Source organism: Odocoileus virginianus, chromosome 6, assembly GCF_023699985.2.
Source record: "Odocoileus virginianus isolate 20LAN1187 ecotype Illinois chromosome 6, Ovbor_1.2, whole genome shotgun sequence".
Classification (NCBI taxonomy): domain Eukaryota; kingdom Metazoa; phylum Chordata; class Mammalia; order Artiodactyla; family Cervidae; genus Odocoileus; species Odocoileus virginianus.
This window is the reverse complement of record NC_069679.1, coordinates 33,208,241-33,227,787: the sequence shown is the minus strand read 5'-3', so window position 1 is coordinate 33,227,787 and position 19,547 is coordinate 33,208,241. Positions and strand designations below refer to the sequence as shown.

At 42.5% G+C, this 19,547-nt stretch overlaps 1 protein-coding gene across 8 annotated transcripts in view; it reads left to right on the top strand.

Moving 5' to 3' along the window:
• TRIM9 (tripartite motif containing 9) overlaps positions 1 to 19,547 on the top strand; it is a 115,721-nt gene that overhangs the window by 51,601 nt on the left and 44,573 nt on the right. For all 8 annotated transcript variants that reach the window (XM_070469119.1, XM_070469122.1, XM_070469118.1 and 5 more), the window contains exons 2-3: positions 11,088 to 11,183; positions 13,538 to 13,660. In XM_070469119.1, coding sequence (XP_070325220.1) covers positions 11,088 to 11,183; positions 13,538 to 13,660 — 219 coding nt within the window. The remainder of the gene's footprint in view (positions 1 to 11,087; positions 11,184 to 13,537; positions 13,661 to 19,547) is intronic.

Sequence of the window (19,547 nt, the reverse complement as noted above, 5' to 3'; positions counted from 1 at the left end):
GAAATATAAATAATGTTGGTGGAATAAAGCCAACTATATCAATTAATACAAGAAGTGTAAATAGCTCAAATTTCCCAATGACAGTGAAAAAAATCAGATTGAGTTAAAAACAAATATAGTTTTGAAATAAAAGAGGAGCAAAGTTTTATGAGAGAGAAGAGGGTATATATATAGCAATATCAGATGAAATGGAATTTAAGATCAAAAGAACTAAGAGAAACATAGAAGGATAAGCTCTTATGTTAAAAGGTATAAGTATGATTTAACAAACAACAGAGCCACAAATACAGAAAGCAAAACTAAAGGAGAACAGGATCAAAGACAATCTTTGTGGGGAAATTTTATTACTTGTTTGTTTTAGAATATTGTAAGTTAAGTAGACAAATAACAAAAATTTCTTCTATCTGAATAACGCAATTAACAAGCTAAATTGTGTTTACAAATATGTTACAAAGTTTTATATTATACATATCATTTTTGTATTGTATATATTCTCTCCCACAAAAAGAGAGTATATTCTTCTCTTATGCTCATTGCATGTTTACCAGAAGCTATCATGTACTTGTATCTGTCCACAAAATAATAATTATACATGTAGAACAGTAGAGATCTTATGAATCGGACATTCTGACCATAATCTACTCAAGTTATTAATAACAATCTATGATTTCACTTCCTATTCAATGGACCACCTGAATTTTCCAGATCACTATTCAGTTTTGGATCCCTAAGGCTTTCTAGGTAAGCAAATACATGCAGTGAGGCCAGCCTTGTCTAGTCATCAGCAGTGGAAAGAAACTAGCTTATGTAATACACACTTAGGTAGCACCCCATAGGTTAGGACCTCTTCTAAGGGCTTCACAAATAATACCAGTGGGAATTTACACCTTAAATAGGAAAATATCAATAAGAAGCTTTTGAAGGAAAAAAACTCACCCATCCATCCTGGTAATTTTAAAATGCAGATTTAAAAAATGAGATTCCATTCTTTGCCTACCAGATTACAAAGGTAAATACAAATTATAATATTCGGAGTGAGATATATAGGTGAGAATATCTGCCTATATATCACCTTCAGCAGGAGTGTAAGTTAGATGATCACATAAAGGGACATTTTGATAACATGAGTTTTAAAACTCTCTAGGAAAGTTTGCAGATCAAGCAGTTTCACTTTTGGAAATGGGGATAATCAAGAATGTATTCACATATTTCCTGTATGAATTTCATTTAGCTCTTTGCAACAAGATGGGAACAAACTAAATATGCTAAAATAGGAGATTCTTTAAATAAATTGTGATGTACCTACACACTGGGTTATCCTACAGTTTTTCAGTGAATAGCACAGATTCTGACTTCAGGCTTCCTAGGTTTGAATCCCTGCTCTACTTCTTAGCAACTTTATGACGTTGGATAATTAACCTCCCCTGCCTTCATTCTCTCACCTATAAAAAATATGGATAATAATAGTATCTACCTTTACTGGGTTGTTTTGTGAAAAAAGATGAGTTAAGATATGTAAAGCTTGCCTGCCATGTAGTAAATGTTACCAAAGTGTTTTTTAGCTATTAGTGTTATTTAGCTATTAGATATGTAGTAGAGTACTTAGTCAGATGGAAAAATATTTATATCATATTAAATGAAAAGGACAGATTTGAAGACATCACTGAGTATATGACCTGAAGTCCATTTTGTTGATATACACTGTATGGAGACATACATATTTGATTATAAGAGTATACAAAATTTTAAAAGATAAACATCAAGGGTTCATTATCAAGGCTATTAATAAGTAGTGTGTCTGGTGAGACTGAAGTTTTCCTTTTCTTCTTTTAAGTCTCTTAATTTTCTGATTTTTCTGAAATGAACATGTTTTGCCTTTAAAATAAGGTGGGAAAAGTTATTTCTTAAAACAAATAGAAGTCTTGCTCTTGCCAAGAAACTTGAAAGAATAAGTCATTCCTCTTTTGAGCACATAACAATTCAGTCTCTGAAAAGCACTAAGCATTTCTATATGAAAAATAGTTTAGTGAATTTTTTTTTTTTACCTTTTCATATATATTTCTAAGACCATGTTTTAAACTGTTTAGTGAAAAGTCTTATTGTTGAAACTGAGAGTTTCTATCTGGGACATTTAAATACTATTAAGAACTGAAAATTTATAGATCTTGATCTGTTTTGCTTCACCTGTTCCCTGGTAGTATCAGACTAAGCAGAATGCTGTAACACCACTTGGAAGAACACAATAGAACAGTGTGAATGTGAAGACAGCTGGGGGATCCATACAGCTTTCTAGAAAAGGACTCAGAGTCTGCTGTTCGGGGCCCTAGAATTTACCTAGGAGAAAAGGCAACACACACACAAAGGAGATCTGTCCTATAATCCACCTCCAGGATGTCAAATCCAATATTTGCACAAAAACTTAGCCCAAGGAAGGCATATTTTTGATCCTCGGGTGTAAATACCTAGTAACTGCCTGACAACACGCCTGTGGTGGGTTAGAATATCCACAGAAAGGCATGCTCAGCCTTGAGCAGCATGGTGTTGACCTTCCAGGCTGTGTGCCTGCCACTTTATTAAAGTTTCAAGCCTTCAGTCACAGCAAATTGCTGCATGAATTCTTTCGCAGCTTCCAGCACTCTAAGCAAAAACCATAGAGATGTGGCAAATCAATTTCCACCAAGAAACTATGAACATTGGGGTGAGGCAGCAGTTTTTTTCCTCTGCTGAGGCAAAAAATGGCTCCTCTATTTCCTTGCTGAAAAAAACCTGCCATGTTGATTTGCATCTCTGTTTTGCAAGTTTTCTGTCTAAGATGGAGAAATATTTGAAGTTTGGTGGATAGAGTCTGTGTAGATTATCTCTGAAATTCAAACTCTGGCCAGAACTGGCTGAGACTTGCTTTTCATTTTCCCTTATTAAGTGGATAGGCTTCATTTCTGTGGTTAGTTGTTAGAATATTCTAGTCTTCCTCTGGTTCATTAGAAAGCTTAGGGGAGAGAACTTTTAAATGTGATGTTATTAAGATCAGAATGGTGGTATTTGCAATGCAGTGACAGTTCCTTGAGGGAGGGATTTTGTCTCCTTTATCATCATTTTCCTGGCATGAATCACTGTGACTGGTCCATGGTAAAATGGGAGGTTGATTAAATTAAAATCATGAATGGAAGATTATAACTGTTATCTGTATTAGTTAGTTTTGCTGCAGTAACAGACAAGTCCCCAAATCTCAGTGGCTTATAAACCAAAGGTTGATTTCTTGCTCATATTATATCATGGGAAGTAGTCTCAAGTTCCATTCTACATATCTTCTTTCTAAGGCCCCCAGCCACCATGTGGGATATGCCCTGTGGCATTCTGACCTGGCTCATAACAGCCCCAGCTCTAAAGAATTGATGATGCACACCTCTCCCCAACTCTGTTCAGTGATGCCATGTTGGTGACCTATAATCAACACATGTAAATCCATGGCTGATTCATGTCAATGTATGGCAAAAACCACTACAATATTGTAAAGTAATTAGCCTCCAACTAATAAAAATAAATGAAAAAAATAAAATAAACTATGTATATGAACCATGGGAATTGGCAGACACTACAAATCAAAATTCATTTGTTGTTTTTGTTTTATGAGGGCCAGTTTACCAGTGCACCCCTGGATCTGTGTGACAAAGAGGAAGAGGAAGAAAGCTGGCAGAAAATCACAAGGCCTCTTCAGGTTAAAGTAAATCACATGGCCAAGGGTGACAGTAGGTCAGGGACACATGCAGGACACACGCTCCATCTACAGGAGGTCCTCCAAGTCCTATGGCAAAGGAACAAACAACTGTGAATACTACAGTATACCCCACTGTTTGGATAATTGTAATTGACCAAACCCCAAACTGGGACATGTGACATGACAAAGCATTTTAATGACTTATATGTGTGTATTTTAACATAATTCTCATTGTAAAAACATACTACTTATTAAATGCTTACAATATGCCAGGTGTTATATAGAACTTTATATAGTACATAAGTCTCCCCAGTCTCCCCAGTCCTATGATACAGATACTGCTATTAACCACATATTGCAGATGAAGAAACTGAAGGCTAGAAAATTGTTTATTAGATGGGATGCCCTGGACACAGATTCGGAGAGTTGAATAGGGATGGTTAGTTGCTCAGTGGTCTCCATAGGTCCATCTACAAGGAAGTGAGATGAACAGAACTGAGCAGAGGGAGGAGTTGACCTGCAGGGGCCTCAGCCAATTCCTTCAGGGAGTTCTGCAGCTGGGATGACCTTTTGGGATTGTTCTCAAATCAAGTCAAGAGGGTCCCAGCCAGTCTCCAGCCATGGGGTTCTGGCTTTTCCACATGTGAGTGCCAAAACCTTAACTCAGGAGTATCCAGACCTCTGAGCCTCCGCAGACTGGCAGGGGAGTGACTGGTTTGAATAGGACATCTGTTAAAAGCACTCATCAAGGTCCCTGGTATTTAAGAAATGACCAATATGTTGACAACATTTCAGTTTCTTGTTTTTACTTTTTAATTATATAATATAAATAATATAGTAAGACTCAAAAATCAGTATTCTTCAAGAAAAATTGTTATTTTCTGGGAGGAAGTGCTTTCCTTCAGAATCAGTCAGTTCAGTCACTCAGTTATGTCCGACTCTTTGTGACCCCATGAATCGCAGCACGCCAGGCCTCCCTGTCCATCACCAATTCCCGGAGTTCACCCAAACCCATGTTCATTGAATCGGCGATGCCATCCAACCATCTCATCCTCTGTCGTCCCCTTCTCCTCCTGCCCTCAATCTTTCCCAGCATCAGGGTCTTTTCAAATGAGTCAGCTCTTCACATCAGGGGGCCAAAGTATTGGAGTTTCAGCCTCAACATCAGTCCTTCTAAGGAATACCTAGGACTGATCTCCTTTAGGATGGACTGGTTGGATCTCCTTGCAGTCCAAGGGACTCTCAAGAGTCTTCTCCAACACCACAGTTCAAAAGCATCAATTCTTCGGCGCTCAGCTTTCTTTATAGTCCCAACTCTCACATCCATACATGACCACTGGAAAAACCATAGCCTTGACTAGATGAACCTTTGTTGACAAAGTGATATCTCTGCTTTTTAATATGCTATCTAGGTTGGTCATAACTTTCCTTCCAAGGAGTAAGCGTCTTTTCATCTCATGGCTGCAATCACCATCTGCAGTGACTTTGGAGCCCAGAAAAATAAAGTCAGCCACTGTTTCCACTGTTTCCCCATCTATCTGCCATGATGTGATGGGACTGGATGCCACAATCTTAGTTTTCTGAATGTTGAGCTTTAACCCAACTTTTTCACTCTCCTCTTTCACTTTCATCCAGAGGCTTTTTAGTTCTTCTTCACTTTCTGCCATAAGGGTGGTGTCATCTGCATATCTGAGGTTACTGATATTTCTCCCAGCAATCTTGATTCTAGCTTGTGCTTCCTCCAGCCCAGCATTTCTCATGATGTACTCTGCATGTAATTTAAATAAGCAGGGTGACAATATACAGCCTTGACATACTCCTTTTCCTATATGGAACCAGTCTGTTGGTCCATGTCCAGTTCTAACTATTGCTTCCTGACCTGCATACAGGTCATAGGCATGATACACATATCCTTCAAAATAGCATTGCATTGATCCTCATTTCTGTGTTTTGTGTTGACCTTGGTACCCAGGAAGCAGGAGGCATGGGTCACAGTCTGCAGCAGGGTGCAGTATGTAAGAGCTGCCCAGGGAAGGAGTAAGGTTGTTCTGGGCCACCAAGCTGCCTTTGCATGTTTGCCACCTCACCTATTTTGTATGATTCTTGGTTGACTGTTTGAGACCCATCTCGTGCCTATAGTTTCAGATCCTAGACAGCTAGGAAGTTTCCTTTCATTTGTTCTTATTTGTCTCCATCCAGTATTCATAGTATTAATAAACTGAGGGGGGAAATGACAGATGAATAATGTTCACAGAGGGAAAAGGAAAGAAGATGTGGTTTTCTGAGCCTAAATGATTGTGGTTCTGAGACATGCTCCACAGGGGCTCCCAGGTTGAGCTCTGATCTCTCTTAACATATACTCCTTTGGGAGGCTAGGGGAGCCAGTCAGAGGAGAAGTTGGAGGGGGAACGCAGGAGAGAAGGAGGGAAGGGGTGGAGTTCTTTGTTTCTCTCCTCCAAGCTCGGAACAACTTGCCATCTTTCTGGGCGATCTTGGTTATTCCGAGCATGCTCAGAGCTCTGGACTGGAAATCTGTCAGTGCTTCTTTGGCTTCATCATTTTCCCACTCCCATTCACTTTCTGATTATGATACCTTTTCAGTAAATCAGAAAACAAATATCCAAGACATCAGAATGTTATTGCTTAGGCATTACAGACAGCTTCTGATGGCTACATATACAGCCAAAAACACACACTAAATATTTGCATCTTCTGTGTTCTGGTATAAATTTACAGGGCTGCTCTGTGGTCCTGAGTATAGGACATCTCTGTTAGCATAGAGCAGGAATTTAAATGCTCCTGGGAAACAAAATAAATAAATAATAATGTTCTTTACATCAGATGTGGCTTATAAATATGATCAAAAGACTGTCCTATAAAAGCAATACACATATAAATCCTTAGAAGAAGAGTATTTTCTAATGATAAATAGTTTCCAGGATTTTTCATTGTCTGCTGCTCCATTTCTACAAGGTGGCAAAGCTTAAGAGAAAGGTTTCTAGATATTTATCTTATAATGCAGTTGTTTATCAAATACCAGGACAATCGTTAGCCAGGAAGAAGGCATGAATGTAGACACAAAGGGAGGAAATCTGCAAATAAATTGAGTTTTGCAGTTTAATCCAGGGAGTAGGTGAGGCCAGCACTCTTTGTCTACTATAGTATAATTTTGTACTATAGTATAATTTTTTTCTACGTATATACCAGCACTTGATCAACATTTCTTATTGGGCATCAGGTCTGACTTATATTATACAGATGCCTTTAATTACAAGGCTGGACTATAAGAAACCAGGTGGCTCTAGTTTTGTGTAGTTGAATGAATTTGACTTCTCTACTCAAACCTCCAAATGTGATAACTAAGGCATAGGTTACAATAAAGGGGGAAGAAAACTGTGGTAGCCCAGCAAACTCTGACTCATTCAGGAAAAGAGGGAATATGAATTCGAAAGTCACAATAACACAATGTCTCCTTTAGAATATGATTGTCATTCTATTGCCATCTGTTCCAAATGAGACTCTCTTTATCCCTTGGGCTTCTAAAAAAGTTCTTGAGAAGAAAATTTTTACCCCAAGTTATAGTGTAGCTGGGGCTGCCCTGGTAGCTCTACTGGTAAAGAATCCATCTGCAGTGCAGGAGATCCCAGTACGATTCCTGGGTCAGGAAAATCCCCTGGAGAAGGGATAGGCTCCCCACTCCAGTATTCATGGGCTTCCCTGGTGGCTCAGATGATAAAAGAATTGACTTGCGGTGCAGGAGACCTGGGTTCAACCCCTGGGTTGGGAAGATCCCCTGCAGGAGGGCATGGCAACCCACTCCAGTATTCTTGCCTGGAGAATCCCCATGGACAGAGGAGTCTGGCGGGCTACAGTCCATGGGGTTGCAAAGAGTCAGACACGACTAAACACAGCACAGCACATAGTGCAGCTGGACCTAGTATTCAATAACTGAGTAGCCCTTTCAGCAACTGTAAGCTATGTTCCTTTTCTTCCTAGGCTGTCTTGGTTTAGATTCCTGGAGTCTGAGTACCTCAATCAAAATACAAGCAATGAAGGGTATCCTCCAACAGATCCTGTTCCAGGAATCTGCCCTGCAAATCCCACCCTAATCAGTTCATGGAGGGTTATGGGCAGGAAGGAACAGATGATAACAGCCAACATTTATTACGCATGCACCATGTGCCAGCGGGGTTCTTGGCTTATATACAGTACCTCAGGCAATGCCCACAGCACTAAGAACTATAGTTTTTGTATTTATGGATGAGGTAGAGCTATGTGTGAGATATGAACAGCCACTCACTGGCACCATTTATAAGTTTAGAGTGGTTTCCCTTACCATGATTCTTTGTTAGCAGGAGCCATCACATTGATGAATGTACTCAGCCCTCAAAATAGTCCAACCGCTAAACATTATTTTTCCCACTTTTTCCATTGGAGTAACTCTGACAGTGGTCACTTTCTCAAGGTGATGCTTAGGAAAGGACAGTATCTGAACCCTTCTGAAGCCTGTGCTCTCCCACCCCACAGTGGCATGCAGCATGCACATTTTTAAAGAGATTCAGTGCCTGACTTCCTATTTAGTCATGCATATATAAGCAAAAAACCTCCATGCGACCAAGAAATACAATTTTAAGATTCTACTCTTTTACTAAAAAGATGAGTGGATAATGCATTGTATTAGCAAGAAGGAGAAAAGGCATTAGTTTTCAAAGAAGGTGATGTTGGGAAAGGAGTTTTTAATTTCCAGGAGGGATGTTGCCCCAGCTGCTAGGGGAGGAATTTTGTATCAAGTAAGAAGAGGTGGCAAGAATACACAGAAGAACTGTACATAAAAGATCTTCACAACCCAGATAATCATGATGGTGTGATCACTCACCTAGAACCAGACATCCTGGAATGTGAAGTCAAGTTGGCCTAAGGAAGCATCACTACGAACAAAGCTAGTAGAAGTGATGGAATTCCAGTTGAGCTATTTCAAATCCTGAAAGATGATGCTGTGAAAGTGCTGCACTCAATATGCCAGCAAATTTGGAAAACTCAGCAGTAGCCACAGGACTGGAAAAGGTCAGTTTTCATTCCAATCCCAAAGAAAGGAAATGCCAAAGAATGCTCAAACTACCGCACAATTGCACTCATCTCACACGCTAGTAAAGAAATGCTCAAAATTCTCCAAGCCAGGCTTCAGCAATATGTGAACCGTGAACTTCCAGATGTTCAAGTTGGTTTTAGAAAAGGGAGAGGAACCGGAGATCAATTGACAACATCCGATGGATCATTGAAAAAGCAACAGAGTTCCAGAAAAACATCTATTTCTGTTTTATTGACTATGCCAAAGCCTTTGACTGTGTGGATCACAATAAACTGTGGAGAATTCTGAAAGAGATGGGAATACCAGACCACCTGACCTGCCTCTTGAGAAACCTGTATGCAGCTCAGGAAGCAACAGTTAGAACTGGACATGGAGCAACAGACTGGTTCCAAATAGGAAAAGGAGTATGTCAAGGCTGTATATTGTCACCCTGCTTATTTAAATTACATGCAGAGTACATCATGAGAAATGCTGGGCTGGAGGAAGCACAAGCTGGAATCAAGATTGCCAGGGAGAAATATCAATAACCTCAGATATGCAGATGACACCACCCTTATGGCAGAAAGTGAAGAAGAACTAAAGAGCCTCTTGATGAAAGTGAAAGAGGAAGTGAAAAAGTTGGCTTAAAGCTCAACATTCAGAAAACTAAGATCATGGCATCCAGTCCCATCACTTCATGGCAGATAGATGGGGAAACAGCGGAAACAGTGGCTGACTTTATTTTTCTGGGCTCCAAGGTCACTGCAGATGGTGATTGCAGCCATGAGATGAAAAGACGCTTACTCCTTGGAAGGAAAGTTATGACCAACCTAGATAGCATATTAAAAAGCAGAGACATCACTTTGTCAACAAAGGTCTGTCTAGTCAAGGCTATGGTTTTTCCAGTGGTCATGTATGGATGTGAGAGTTGGGACTATAAAGAAAGCTGAGCACCGAAGAATTGATGCTTTTGAACTGCAGTGTTGGAGAAGACTCTTGAGAGTCCCTTGGACTGCAAGGAGCTCCAACCAGTCCATCATAAAGGAGATCAGTCCTGGGTGTTCATTGGAAGGACTGATGTTGAAGCTGAAACTCCAATACTTTGGCCACCTGATGCGAAGAGCTGACTCATTTGAAAAGACCCTGATGCTGGGAAAGACTGAGGGCAGGAGGAGAAGGGGACGACAGAGGATGAGATGGTTGGATGGCATCACCGACTCAATGGACATGGGTTTGGGTGAACTCCGGGAGTTGGTGATAGACAGGGAGGTCTGGTGTGCTGCAGTTCATGGGGTTACAAAAAGTCGGACACGACTGAGCAACTGAATTGAACTGAACTGACAGTGGTATTGACTGCAAGTAATGGTGAGCTCCTGTATAAGGATTGAACTGTAGGAGGTAACTTTTCCCCCACATAACAAGAGGCCTGGTGGTAGGTGACTTCAAGTGTTGGTTCAGATGCTAAAAGATGCCGATGGAACCTGGCACTGTCTCCTTTCACCATCCTCCCTTCCCATGTTGATCTTTGCTTCTTGAGAGTCCCAGACCATCTTCCGTAAAGTTGGAAGCAAAAGGGAAGAGGCTGCACCAGCCACACTGGTCCCATGTTAGCAGAAAAGCAGAAGCTTTCTCAGCCATCCAGCCTCCAGCCAGCTTCCACTTAGATCTCATCAAGCAGTTGTGGGTCCCCTGTGCGGTGTGGAAAGGAAGAAAGTACACCTTGCTTTAGGAGGCTAGTGTGGAGAGGAGCTGGGGTGGGCTGTGCTTGAGAGAAGGAAGATGTTCTTGGGAAAAGGTTGATGAGAAGGAGCCTCATCTTGCCCTTTGTATTCACCATTACGTATAAGTGACCCTGGGCATCACAGGTGCTCTCACCCTTTCTTCCCTCATCCTTTTAACTCTTCATTCTTTCTGCTGTCATCCCAGTAGCACTTTGGGCTAAATAGTGTTGTTAAGTATCAGATCACCTGAATCACTATTTTTTTTAATTTAAAGTTAAATAAACTATTATTGAATTAATCAAGTAATTAATAAGATGAGGGACTTCTAGGCAGATATCAGCTGGTAAGGGCCTTTGACTACAACGGCCAGAAGTTTTCACTGCTTCAGAGGAAATGCTCCTCAGGGGCTTCTGGAAGGAGTAGGGATGCTGTTATTACCAGAATCTTCAAGTTACAGGTGTTGGCTCAGTGGTCCAGCTGAGACAAGAGGAATCTGAAATGTTGAGGGCTCTTGGATGAAAACCACCCTGTGTGGCTGCCTCCTGTGATGAGCGCTCTATGGTTTCCTTCTTTGTCTCTGCAGAGCCAGCTCTCCCAGGCGCTGAACGGGCTGTCAGACAGGGCCAAGGAAGCCAAGGAGTTCCTGGTACAGCTGCGCAACATGGTCCAGCAGATCCAGGTATTGGCAGCAACCAAGGCAGAAAGCAAAGCCCATGTGCTAAGATGTAACTGTGTACCTGGGGCGGTGGGGGGGCTGGGGGGACTGTTTCCGTGTCTTATCTTTTATTTTTATGTTTCCTAGGAAATTTCCTACATATTTTTTTTCCTGCTCTTTCTATTCTAATACATGCAAACACACATACAGAACAACTTCAAATATACCCCTTTTCAAGATGGTTACATTTCCCCAACAAGCCAAGGACATAACCCCAGTTTCCAAGAGGTTCCCATCTTCCACACTGAGCTCCTGATTCTCTGCTGCGGTGCATTCAGAAAGACATCTATTTCTTTGTGAATTCAGTCATTATTGTTGAATTTTCTAAATCTACATGTTCCCAAAGCACCTTGCAAAAATTATATCTTATCTAATAGTAACAAACAGGTCACATTTTCTCTTTTACCTCTTTCATTCCTTCCTTCCTATCCTATAATAATGCTTCTGCTCTACCTAGATACTTAAATGTTTTTCAACCATGATCCCATGGTAACTATAATTTCAGATTACTTTATGTGGACACAGTAACCAACAAATCACTTGGCATTTGAGAACCTGTGAACTTCCTATTAGAGCTGAAAGGGAGAAACCATTAAATTGCGTGAAATGCTAAAATAATGACCTTCTACACTGTTTAATGTTCTTATATTTTCAAGTTTGCCTCACAGAAATAATCTGAGCGCTGGCCTCCAGTAGATTGACTTTCTGAGTTAATATCTAACCCATGTCAAGGCAGAAATGGCTTTTTAAATGTAAGCCAGCCTTCTAGAGCACCTCACACTGATTTTTTTTTGCCCTTTGTTGACATACAGGCCCCTGTTAAAACTTTTGAGTCCCTAACAACCTAACAGTTGTATATTTCCTTCTGCTCTCCAAAACAACAAAGTTTATCAATTGGTCCCTTCTTTGCTCCTGCTGGCATAAAGTGTGCAGCCCCAGGCTCACCCCTGCACGTCACCTCTTCATCAGAACAGAGCTTTCTTTTACTCTATCAGAGCCTTTACTGAAAAAGCTTCCCCCTCCCTACCAATAACAACCTGCTTGGTACATAGCTCTGCGGTGATGACTTCCAGGGCTCTTCTGTGAGAACTCGAAAGCAAATTACTGTCAAAGTCAAAATTTAATATTTGTAGACGTCATTGCTCAAGCAGTTGTAAATGCATGCCTTATACAAAGAAGACCTTGCATTTGGAACAGTGACCTAATACCTAACTGCTGATCCTTATATTAAGAGACACAGTTCTGGATGACTGAGAATTAATTTAAATTTGATAGGCTGAGCTGTTCCTTCATTTCTAACCCCCCAAATTTTACAGCTTACTCAGTTGAGTACTATTTTTTCAATGCTATTACTGTACATGTAACAAGTATTTAGCTCTCATTGGCTGTAAATTACAATTGTTTTCCAGATTATGGTTTGAGAATCAAAGCTACGTATATAACTTATTGAAAGGATTACCTCTAATGAATGCTTATGATTTAATGAGAGAATTGCTTTTAAAAATGTCTATAGCATGGCTCAATGGATAAAGAAGCTGCCTGCAATACAGGAGACACAGGAGACTGGGTTCGATCCCTGGGTCCAGACGATCCCCTGGAGGAAGCAAATGGAAACCCACTCCAGTATTCTTGCCTGAAAAATCCCATGGACAGAGGAGTCTGGCAGGCTTCAGTCCAAAGGGTCTCTCTGTCAGACATGACTGAGCGACTACACACACACGTAAAAAAAATTTAGATCCAGCATTCAATTTAAATATTATGGGAAAGTTATGATCCATTTAGAGCAGAGTTACTGTTCCGCCACAAGCTGACTTTCACAGCAGGCTGATGCCTGTTACATATACCAGTGATTCTTCACTGCCCACCTGCACTCATTACTTGCTTTTTTAATGAAAAGAGCAAGTGTTTTGCCCATGACTATTCATCTAAACTTCTATTGTCATTGGATTATTGTTTAATATTGAAGACCATTGCCATCTGCTTTCTTCTTTCTACCTCTAAATTCAATGATTCTTCTACTCTCATGCCTCAACAATACCTGACTCCCTCAGGCAACCAGCCTTTCTGAATGCCACCTTCCACCATGCACAACTGGTCATATGCCAGCCCTCAAAACAACTCATCTAAAGTGAAACACTACCCCTGCAGAATAAAATTTATTTTGCTATTTATAAAATGCATGTGTGCACAGTGGGCAGGGCTCCTCTTCCTTCCCTTCAGCAGGGACCTCCCCCCACAGATGGACTGGGGCTCTGCACTCTCTGGCCGCCCAAGGCACCAGGTCAGTTCTCCACTGAACACCATGCTCTCTCACACAGGAGAACAGTGTGGAGTTCGAGGCCTGCCTGGTGGCGCAATGTGATGCCCTCATTGATGCCCTCAACCGGAGGAAAGCCCAGCTGCTTGCCCGTGTCAACAAGGAGCATGAGCACAAGCTAAAGGTGAGCACTGCACCCTATGGGGGGCGGAAGGCCGGGCTTCCCGGGCATGACGGACAGGTGAATGCCCACAGCTTTGGGTGGCCAATGAGAAGCAGGCATGCCCATTCATTCACCACTCTCTCCTTTCTTTACATCACTGATACTCACTGAGTGACTTTTCTAGGCCAGAAATTGCTCTGGGTACAAAGATAATAAATAAATCAGAATCCCTGCTCTCGTGGGGCTTATATTCTACTATAAGGAATAAGCAGAAGGCAAGATAAGTAAATAAAACATCCAGTATGTTCATAAAACATGCTAAGAAAAAATAAGGCGAAATGGATAGAGAATTCTAGGGATGGGGGTTGAAATTTTAAACAGAATGACCAGAATGATGATGCAGAGGCAAATGTATTTTTGAATTGGGAAACTGAATCTGTACTTTTCAGAAAACAAACAAGATTTGTCTTAACTTCTGAAGCAAACTGTAACTGAAGCAGCTGTATAGACTTTGGTCATCACACAGTGAATCAATTGATCACATTGTGGGGTCCTATTGGCAGGAGGACTGGTCCTCTCGGAGACATGTGCTTCCCCATCTATTGCCCCCTTGGAGCAGGGCAACCACACATGAAAACATACTGGATAGACATAGATGGGCAGCACCCAGCAGAAGGAAGCAAGAAGTAGCCTGCAGGAGCACATGCATGCCCAGCAAGCTTCAGGGTGGCTGCCAGTGGGTGGTGGGTGGGTAGTGTGCCGTGTTGGCCTGTGGCTGGGGTGGAGGCAGAAGTGAGGTCTGACCATAGGTTCTCTGTAGGGGTCAGGCAACCAGCATCAGGGAGCTTCAATGCTGTACAGCTAAGACACAGCCTTGGAGGAGCTGGTGGCTGGTGAGCAGCCCAGGAAGTCCCCGAAGGCTTGGAACAGGCTTTAATCCCTGGAGAAAAGAGGAGGTCCCGTTTCTAAAAGTGTGGGATTCCAGTAGGAGAACCAAGGGAGAGGTTCAAAATGAAAAACTAAGAGAACAGACATTACAAGATTTGGGGCTAAAGCTTGGTGACCGGGCCAGTGCCCACTTCATGGTTACTAGAAATAAGGCAAGAAACCAGTTGCTATCTGGGGCATGAGACCTCAGCAAGATGTGCAGCAAATGGCAATGCTGAGTCCTGAGCAGTAGAGTCCCCAGTCGTTAATCTGTGCCCACCACGCTCCGAGACTCAGGACCCAGAGAACTCCACTGTGAAGAGGGGGAGCCAGGCAGCATGCAAAGAGAAACATTTCCCCAAGGAAGCTTAACAGTTCTATCCAGAGGCAAGGGAAACCCCAACACTAGTTTCCTTCTTTAGATTCCCCCCTCTGCTGCTCCTCACCCGTAGCTCCTCAATACACATTTGGATCCATATACAGGCTTCTTCCCTTCCCCAAAGCCAGGGCAGGGTGGCTGGAATAGAAACCTTTCTCCACTGCCTTTGTGACTTACCTACCTGTCACTCTGAATTTGCCTGTGGCATGGAGGCTGAGCTGTGACCGTGGGGTCCAAGCCAGAATGGACTCATGAGGGCTGAGCCCAACAGTGAATTTGGCCAGCCTGACCTCGCTGGTGCTGAATCGTTGGCTGGCCTGACCTCGCTGGTGCTGTATTGGGGCCATGTCCCTTTGAGTGTTCCTGATGTGACAAAGCAGAGCAGTCACATCATGGAGAGGCTCAGCAGACTCTTTGTTAAGGAAAACTGCATGTCTTGAAGTTGGAATCTGAACCAGAAGTTAGGAAAGAAAAGTGCCCAGGGAGTGAACATTGAGAGAGCTTTACTTAGTTCATGCGCTTGAACAGTGAACCAAGGCTAGGGATCTTACTGCTCCTTCCAGGGAGGCAGTCACTGTTTCCTGGTGGTGAATCGAACTGGAAGACCCTCTCAGATTGTCAGAGTGAACACAAGCCCCCACGGGTCATCACACCAACCCCAGCCCCGTGGAGGCTTCACGCTGAACTTCAGGTAATGGAGGGAGCACCGGGCTTTCCTCAGGAGCCTCCCCGCCCCTACCAATGACCTGTGTGGTACTTGTCTCATAAAGTCCTGAGTGAGGCCAAGTTTTACTTGGATGACTTTCTCTAGCTTATCAGTTTCCAGGCTCCTGTCCCTTAGTGCCTATGATCAAGTTATTTTCTTTTGATTTCTATAAAGGACCATGGGATTGTGTTTCATGGTAACATACATAGTCATTCCTAAAATGTGAGAGAGTTAAGTAAGGCAGTATTAAAAGATACTTCAAAAAAAACATTTTCTGAAGATTGTGCTATGTGGATGTTAATCTTGTACATTTAGCTGTAACAACCTGGGAGATGGATTTAAAACCATAAGCCTATTCATCTAAGATAGTCAGATGAGGCTTGAATGAAAAATTCTTCTGAAGTCACCATTTTTTATACAAATTAAAATCTAGAAGTACTGTGGACTCTGATTCTGTGGTTAACCAGGTAGCAACACAGAATGAGCATCCTTGGTGACCAAGCCCTGGCTTTCATAGCAGTAAGAGCTAACGTCTGGGGACACTTGCTTTGCAGCAACACTATACAAGTTATGTTATAGGGATCAACTCCTCTGTTCCTCAGGACAACTCTGAGAGGTCATTATTACTGCTATTAACACTCTAGAGATGAGGAAACCATGGCACCATGCTATTGAGAACTGGTCCTGGGATCCAGAATTCCTGTTAACCTGGCTTCAGAGTCCAGATTCTGGACCGTGGCACCCTACAGGTGGTAGTACAGTGCAGAGAGAAGGCATGTGGGGACATGCCTAGTCCTGTCCCCAGTCAGCCAGCGCCTACCTAATCCACACCTGCTAGGAGCCGAGTGCTGGGCTCAGGGGCAGCGGGAGAGGGACACGAAGGTGACTCAGAGTTAGGGGCTTCCAGTCCTGTGGATGAGATCAGTCACACCCACAAATGACTCCAGCACAGGTAGAGAGCAAGGTTCCAGGAGAAGGTTGCCATGTCATTAGAGCTGTGAGAAGGGCGAAGTTACTTCCAGCTGAAGGGGTCACAGAGAGCCTCATGAAAAAGCAGGCATGGAGGAGCCCAAACTTTGGGAGACATGTGTTGATGGTGGTATGCATTCTTGCCTGCGGGAAGTGGCCAGGCTATGAGGGAAGAGGAGGGTGGTCAGCACAGTGCACCCTAGTCTTGCTCTATGCAGTTAGTCATAGGAACCGATGGATGCTTTCTGTTTCCATCACCTGCTCTGACTTTACTAAAAAGATGATCACTACAGCCCTTCATTTTAGCACCCTTCAGAAACCCAGAACCTTTATTGTTATAGAGGAACTTGAAATGTCATTTGAACCACAGAGAGTATCTAAAGTAAACTCACAGCTGTCTATGGGTAATGAGCTGGACAGCTGGGATTTTCCCTGTGATAGTGGACCAGCCGTTTTAATGTGTAGCCATAAAGTTTTAACTTTTTCCTTAAAGGGCATCTCTTTTGTGAAGCACGGCAGATGCTTCCCTGACATCTTTAAACAGAATACAGTTAACAGTTTGTGTTAAGTCATAGGGTGACTATAGTGGTGACTCCTGGTTTTCTCTACGGGAGAGATGTAAAGGCAGCAATCTGGATAGATGCGGGGAGCCAGGACTGAGGAAACATCATTTATCTGAATCAGAAAGTGCTGAGGGACATGAAAGCCAGCAGCCTAGGCTGTGCCGTGGATGCAGGTGGAGATGATTCAGGGACAGCTGTAACGCACTGAGGGGACCCCACGGCCCTTGTCGGTCCATTGGTGCTGGTGGCAGCTGCCTGCCCTCATTCCACCCTGCCTGGGGTGGCGTTCCCTGCCCTAGATCCCAAAGGGCGACAGAAACCAGAGACAGGTGGCTGGTTGTCTCCCACGGCAGCAAAGCTGTTCTGTCTTCTGCCTTCTGTGATTTGTTTCTCTGCTGCTTTCAGCTGATTGTATCTGTCACTGCTTCTAAAAACAGGCAGTGCGGCCATCGCCATGACTGCTGATGCCAGCCTCCACGTCTCCCTCCCTCTGCTTTTCTCCTCCTGCCTCTTCCCTTTCTTGTCACTTCAGTTGCTACTCAGATTTGTGAGAAAAGACTGGCCTTTTATAGACATCACTTGCCAGGCACAGTACTTCTTTCTGTCTTTGTTGGCTAGCCCATCACTCACAGTCCGGAGGAGGTAATCTTATGGTCTTCCGCTTCCCTTTGGCAGAGTTCTCTGGGGGCCTGCTTTTGGCTGACAAAGAGGAGAGTTGTGTGTGTGTTTTTCTGGCAACTTTTTCTTCTTGAGCCATCCAAAAGGCTAGGGGAGCTGGAAAGCCATGTGCATAAAGACAGTCTTTATAATCCACTCAGGCTCCTCTCTGAAAGAACCGATTGCTTGAGCAGATGGAGCAGTTCTGGTTCTGAGGCAAGATGGAGCCGAGCTGTGAGGAACCCAGATTCTGGGTCATAAGAGAATGGGGTGTGAAGACATACTGCATCACTTACTAGGTCTCTCACCATGGACACGTCTACAGCTCCATTTCTTTCACCTCTGTGGAAAATAGGCCTAGACGTGGTCCACACCGCCTAGGGCGTTGTAAAGACCCTAAAGCACAGTACTCAAAATGTGAGCTTTATTGTTGTGGTTATCACTGGATAGCTTTCTCAGAAAAGACCCCGACACTGGGAAAGACTAAGGGCGAGAGGAGAAATTGGCGACAGAGGATGAGATGGTTGTATGGCATCATCAGCTCAGTGGACATAAGTTTGAACAAATTCCGGGAGATAATGAAGGACAGGGAAGCCTGATGTGCTGCAGTCCATGGGGTCACAAAGAGTTGGACACGACTTAGACCCTGAATGCCAATCAGACTGGAGACATAGTCTTACTCAGAACACTGAGGAAGTGCTCCTGGTATTTTCCATAATACCAGAGTCCCTATTGCAGAATTAACCTAGTGTGATTAATTATCTCTGAACCTAGGAATGGTGACTTGAGTATAATTCATCACCGCATAAAATAGTGCACTAAGTTTGGTGGGCTATTTTTAAAAACTAAAAACAAGACTTTGAGGCATATACAGGTGTGACTTTATATTAGGAACACTGTCTAAATTACAGTAATACTATTCTGCGGTTTGGAAAAACACTGGGAGCCAAATACCTAAATTTTCAGGGTGTGATAAATTAATCAATATCAGAAAACTACTGGAGGGAAAAAATGCTTTTTGAGCTTTCAAAAACTATTACTAACTCACATTTAATGCCTTGGACAATATTCCCTCTACCAGAAGAGGCAGCTGGGCCCCTAGGTTTCATGTCTGAACTGTGTGTGTTGTGTCAACATCCTTCCCAGGTCTTCCTTGGCTAAATAAGGCTTTAAAATATCCTCATTGTCTGTGACCCTCACAGGAAATTTGTGTCAGCATTTTAAAAGTGCCATTAGAGATCTGTGCTCTTTTCAGGAACTTTACAAATGTCATTTTTCTTTTGATAAGCCCAAAGAAATATCTGAGAATTATTTTTATTTATGTAACATTCAGACTTGAAATAACTCCACAATCATCTTACAGGTGTTCTTTCTCCAATATTTTAGAATGAATTTGTGTGTTGAATAGTACTAAGTGATGGATGTCTTCTTGGTTCCCTTGCAAGTCTAGATCCTCTTAAAGAAAAAAAAAAATAGTCATAGTTATTCAAATACACTCTGAAAAAATCTTATCTTTAATTTCCATGTGTGGTTGGTAAGTTAACATACCAATGACATTACTCAGTGAGAATGCTAAGGGATAATGATAAAAATGATAAAACCTACTGTTTATTAGAGCTTCCACTTTTATAGAGGGCCTCCATGTCCCAATTGTAATTGTCTATAGAATGCTTGATTTTGAATCCAGTTGGGTTTTGTTAGACTCAT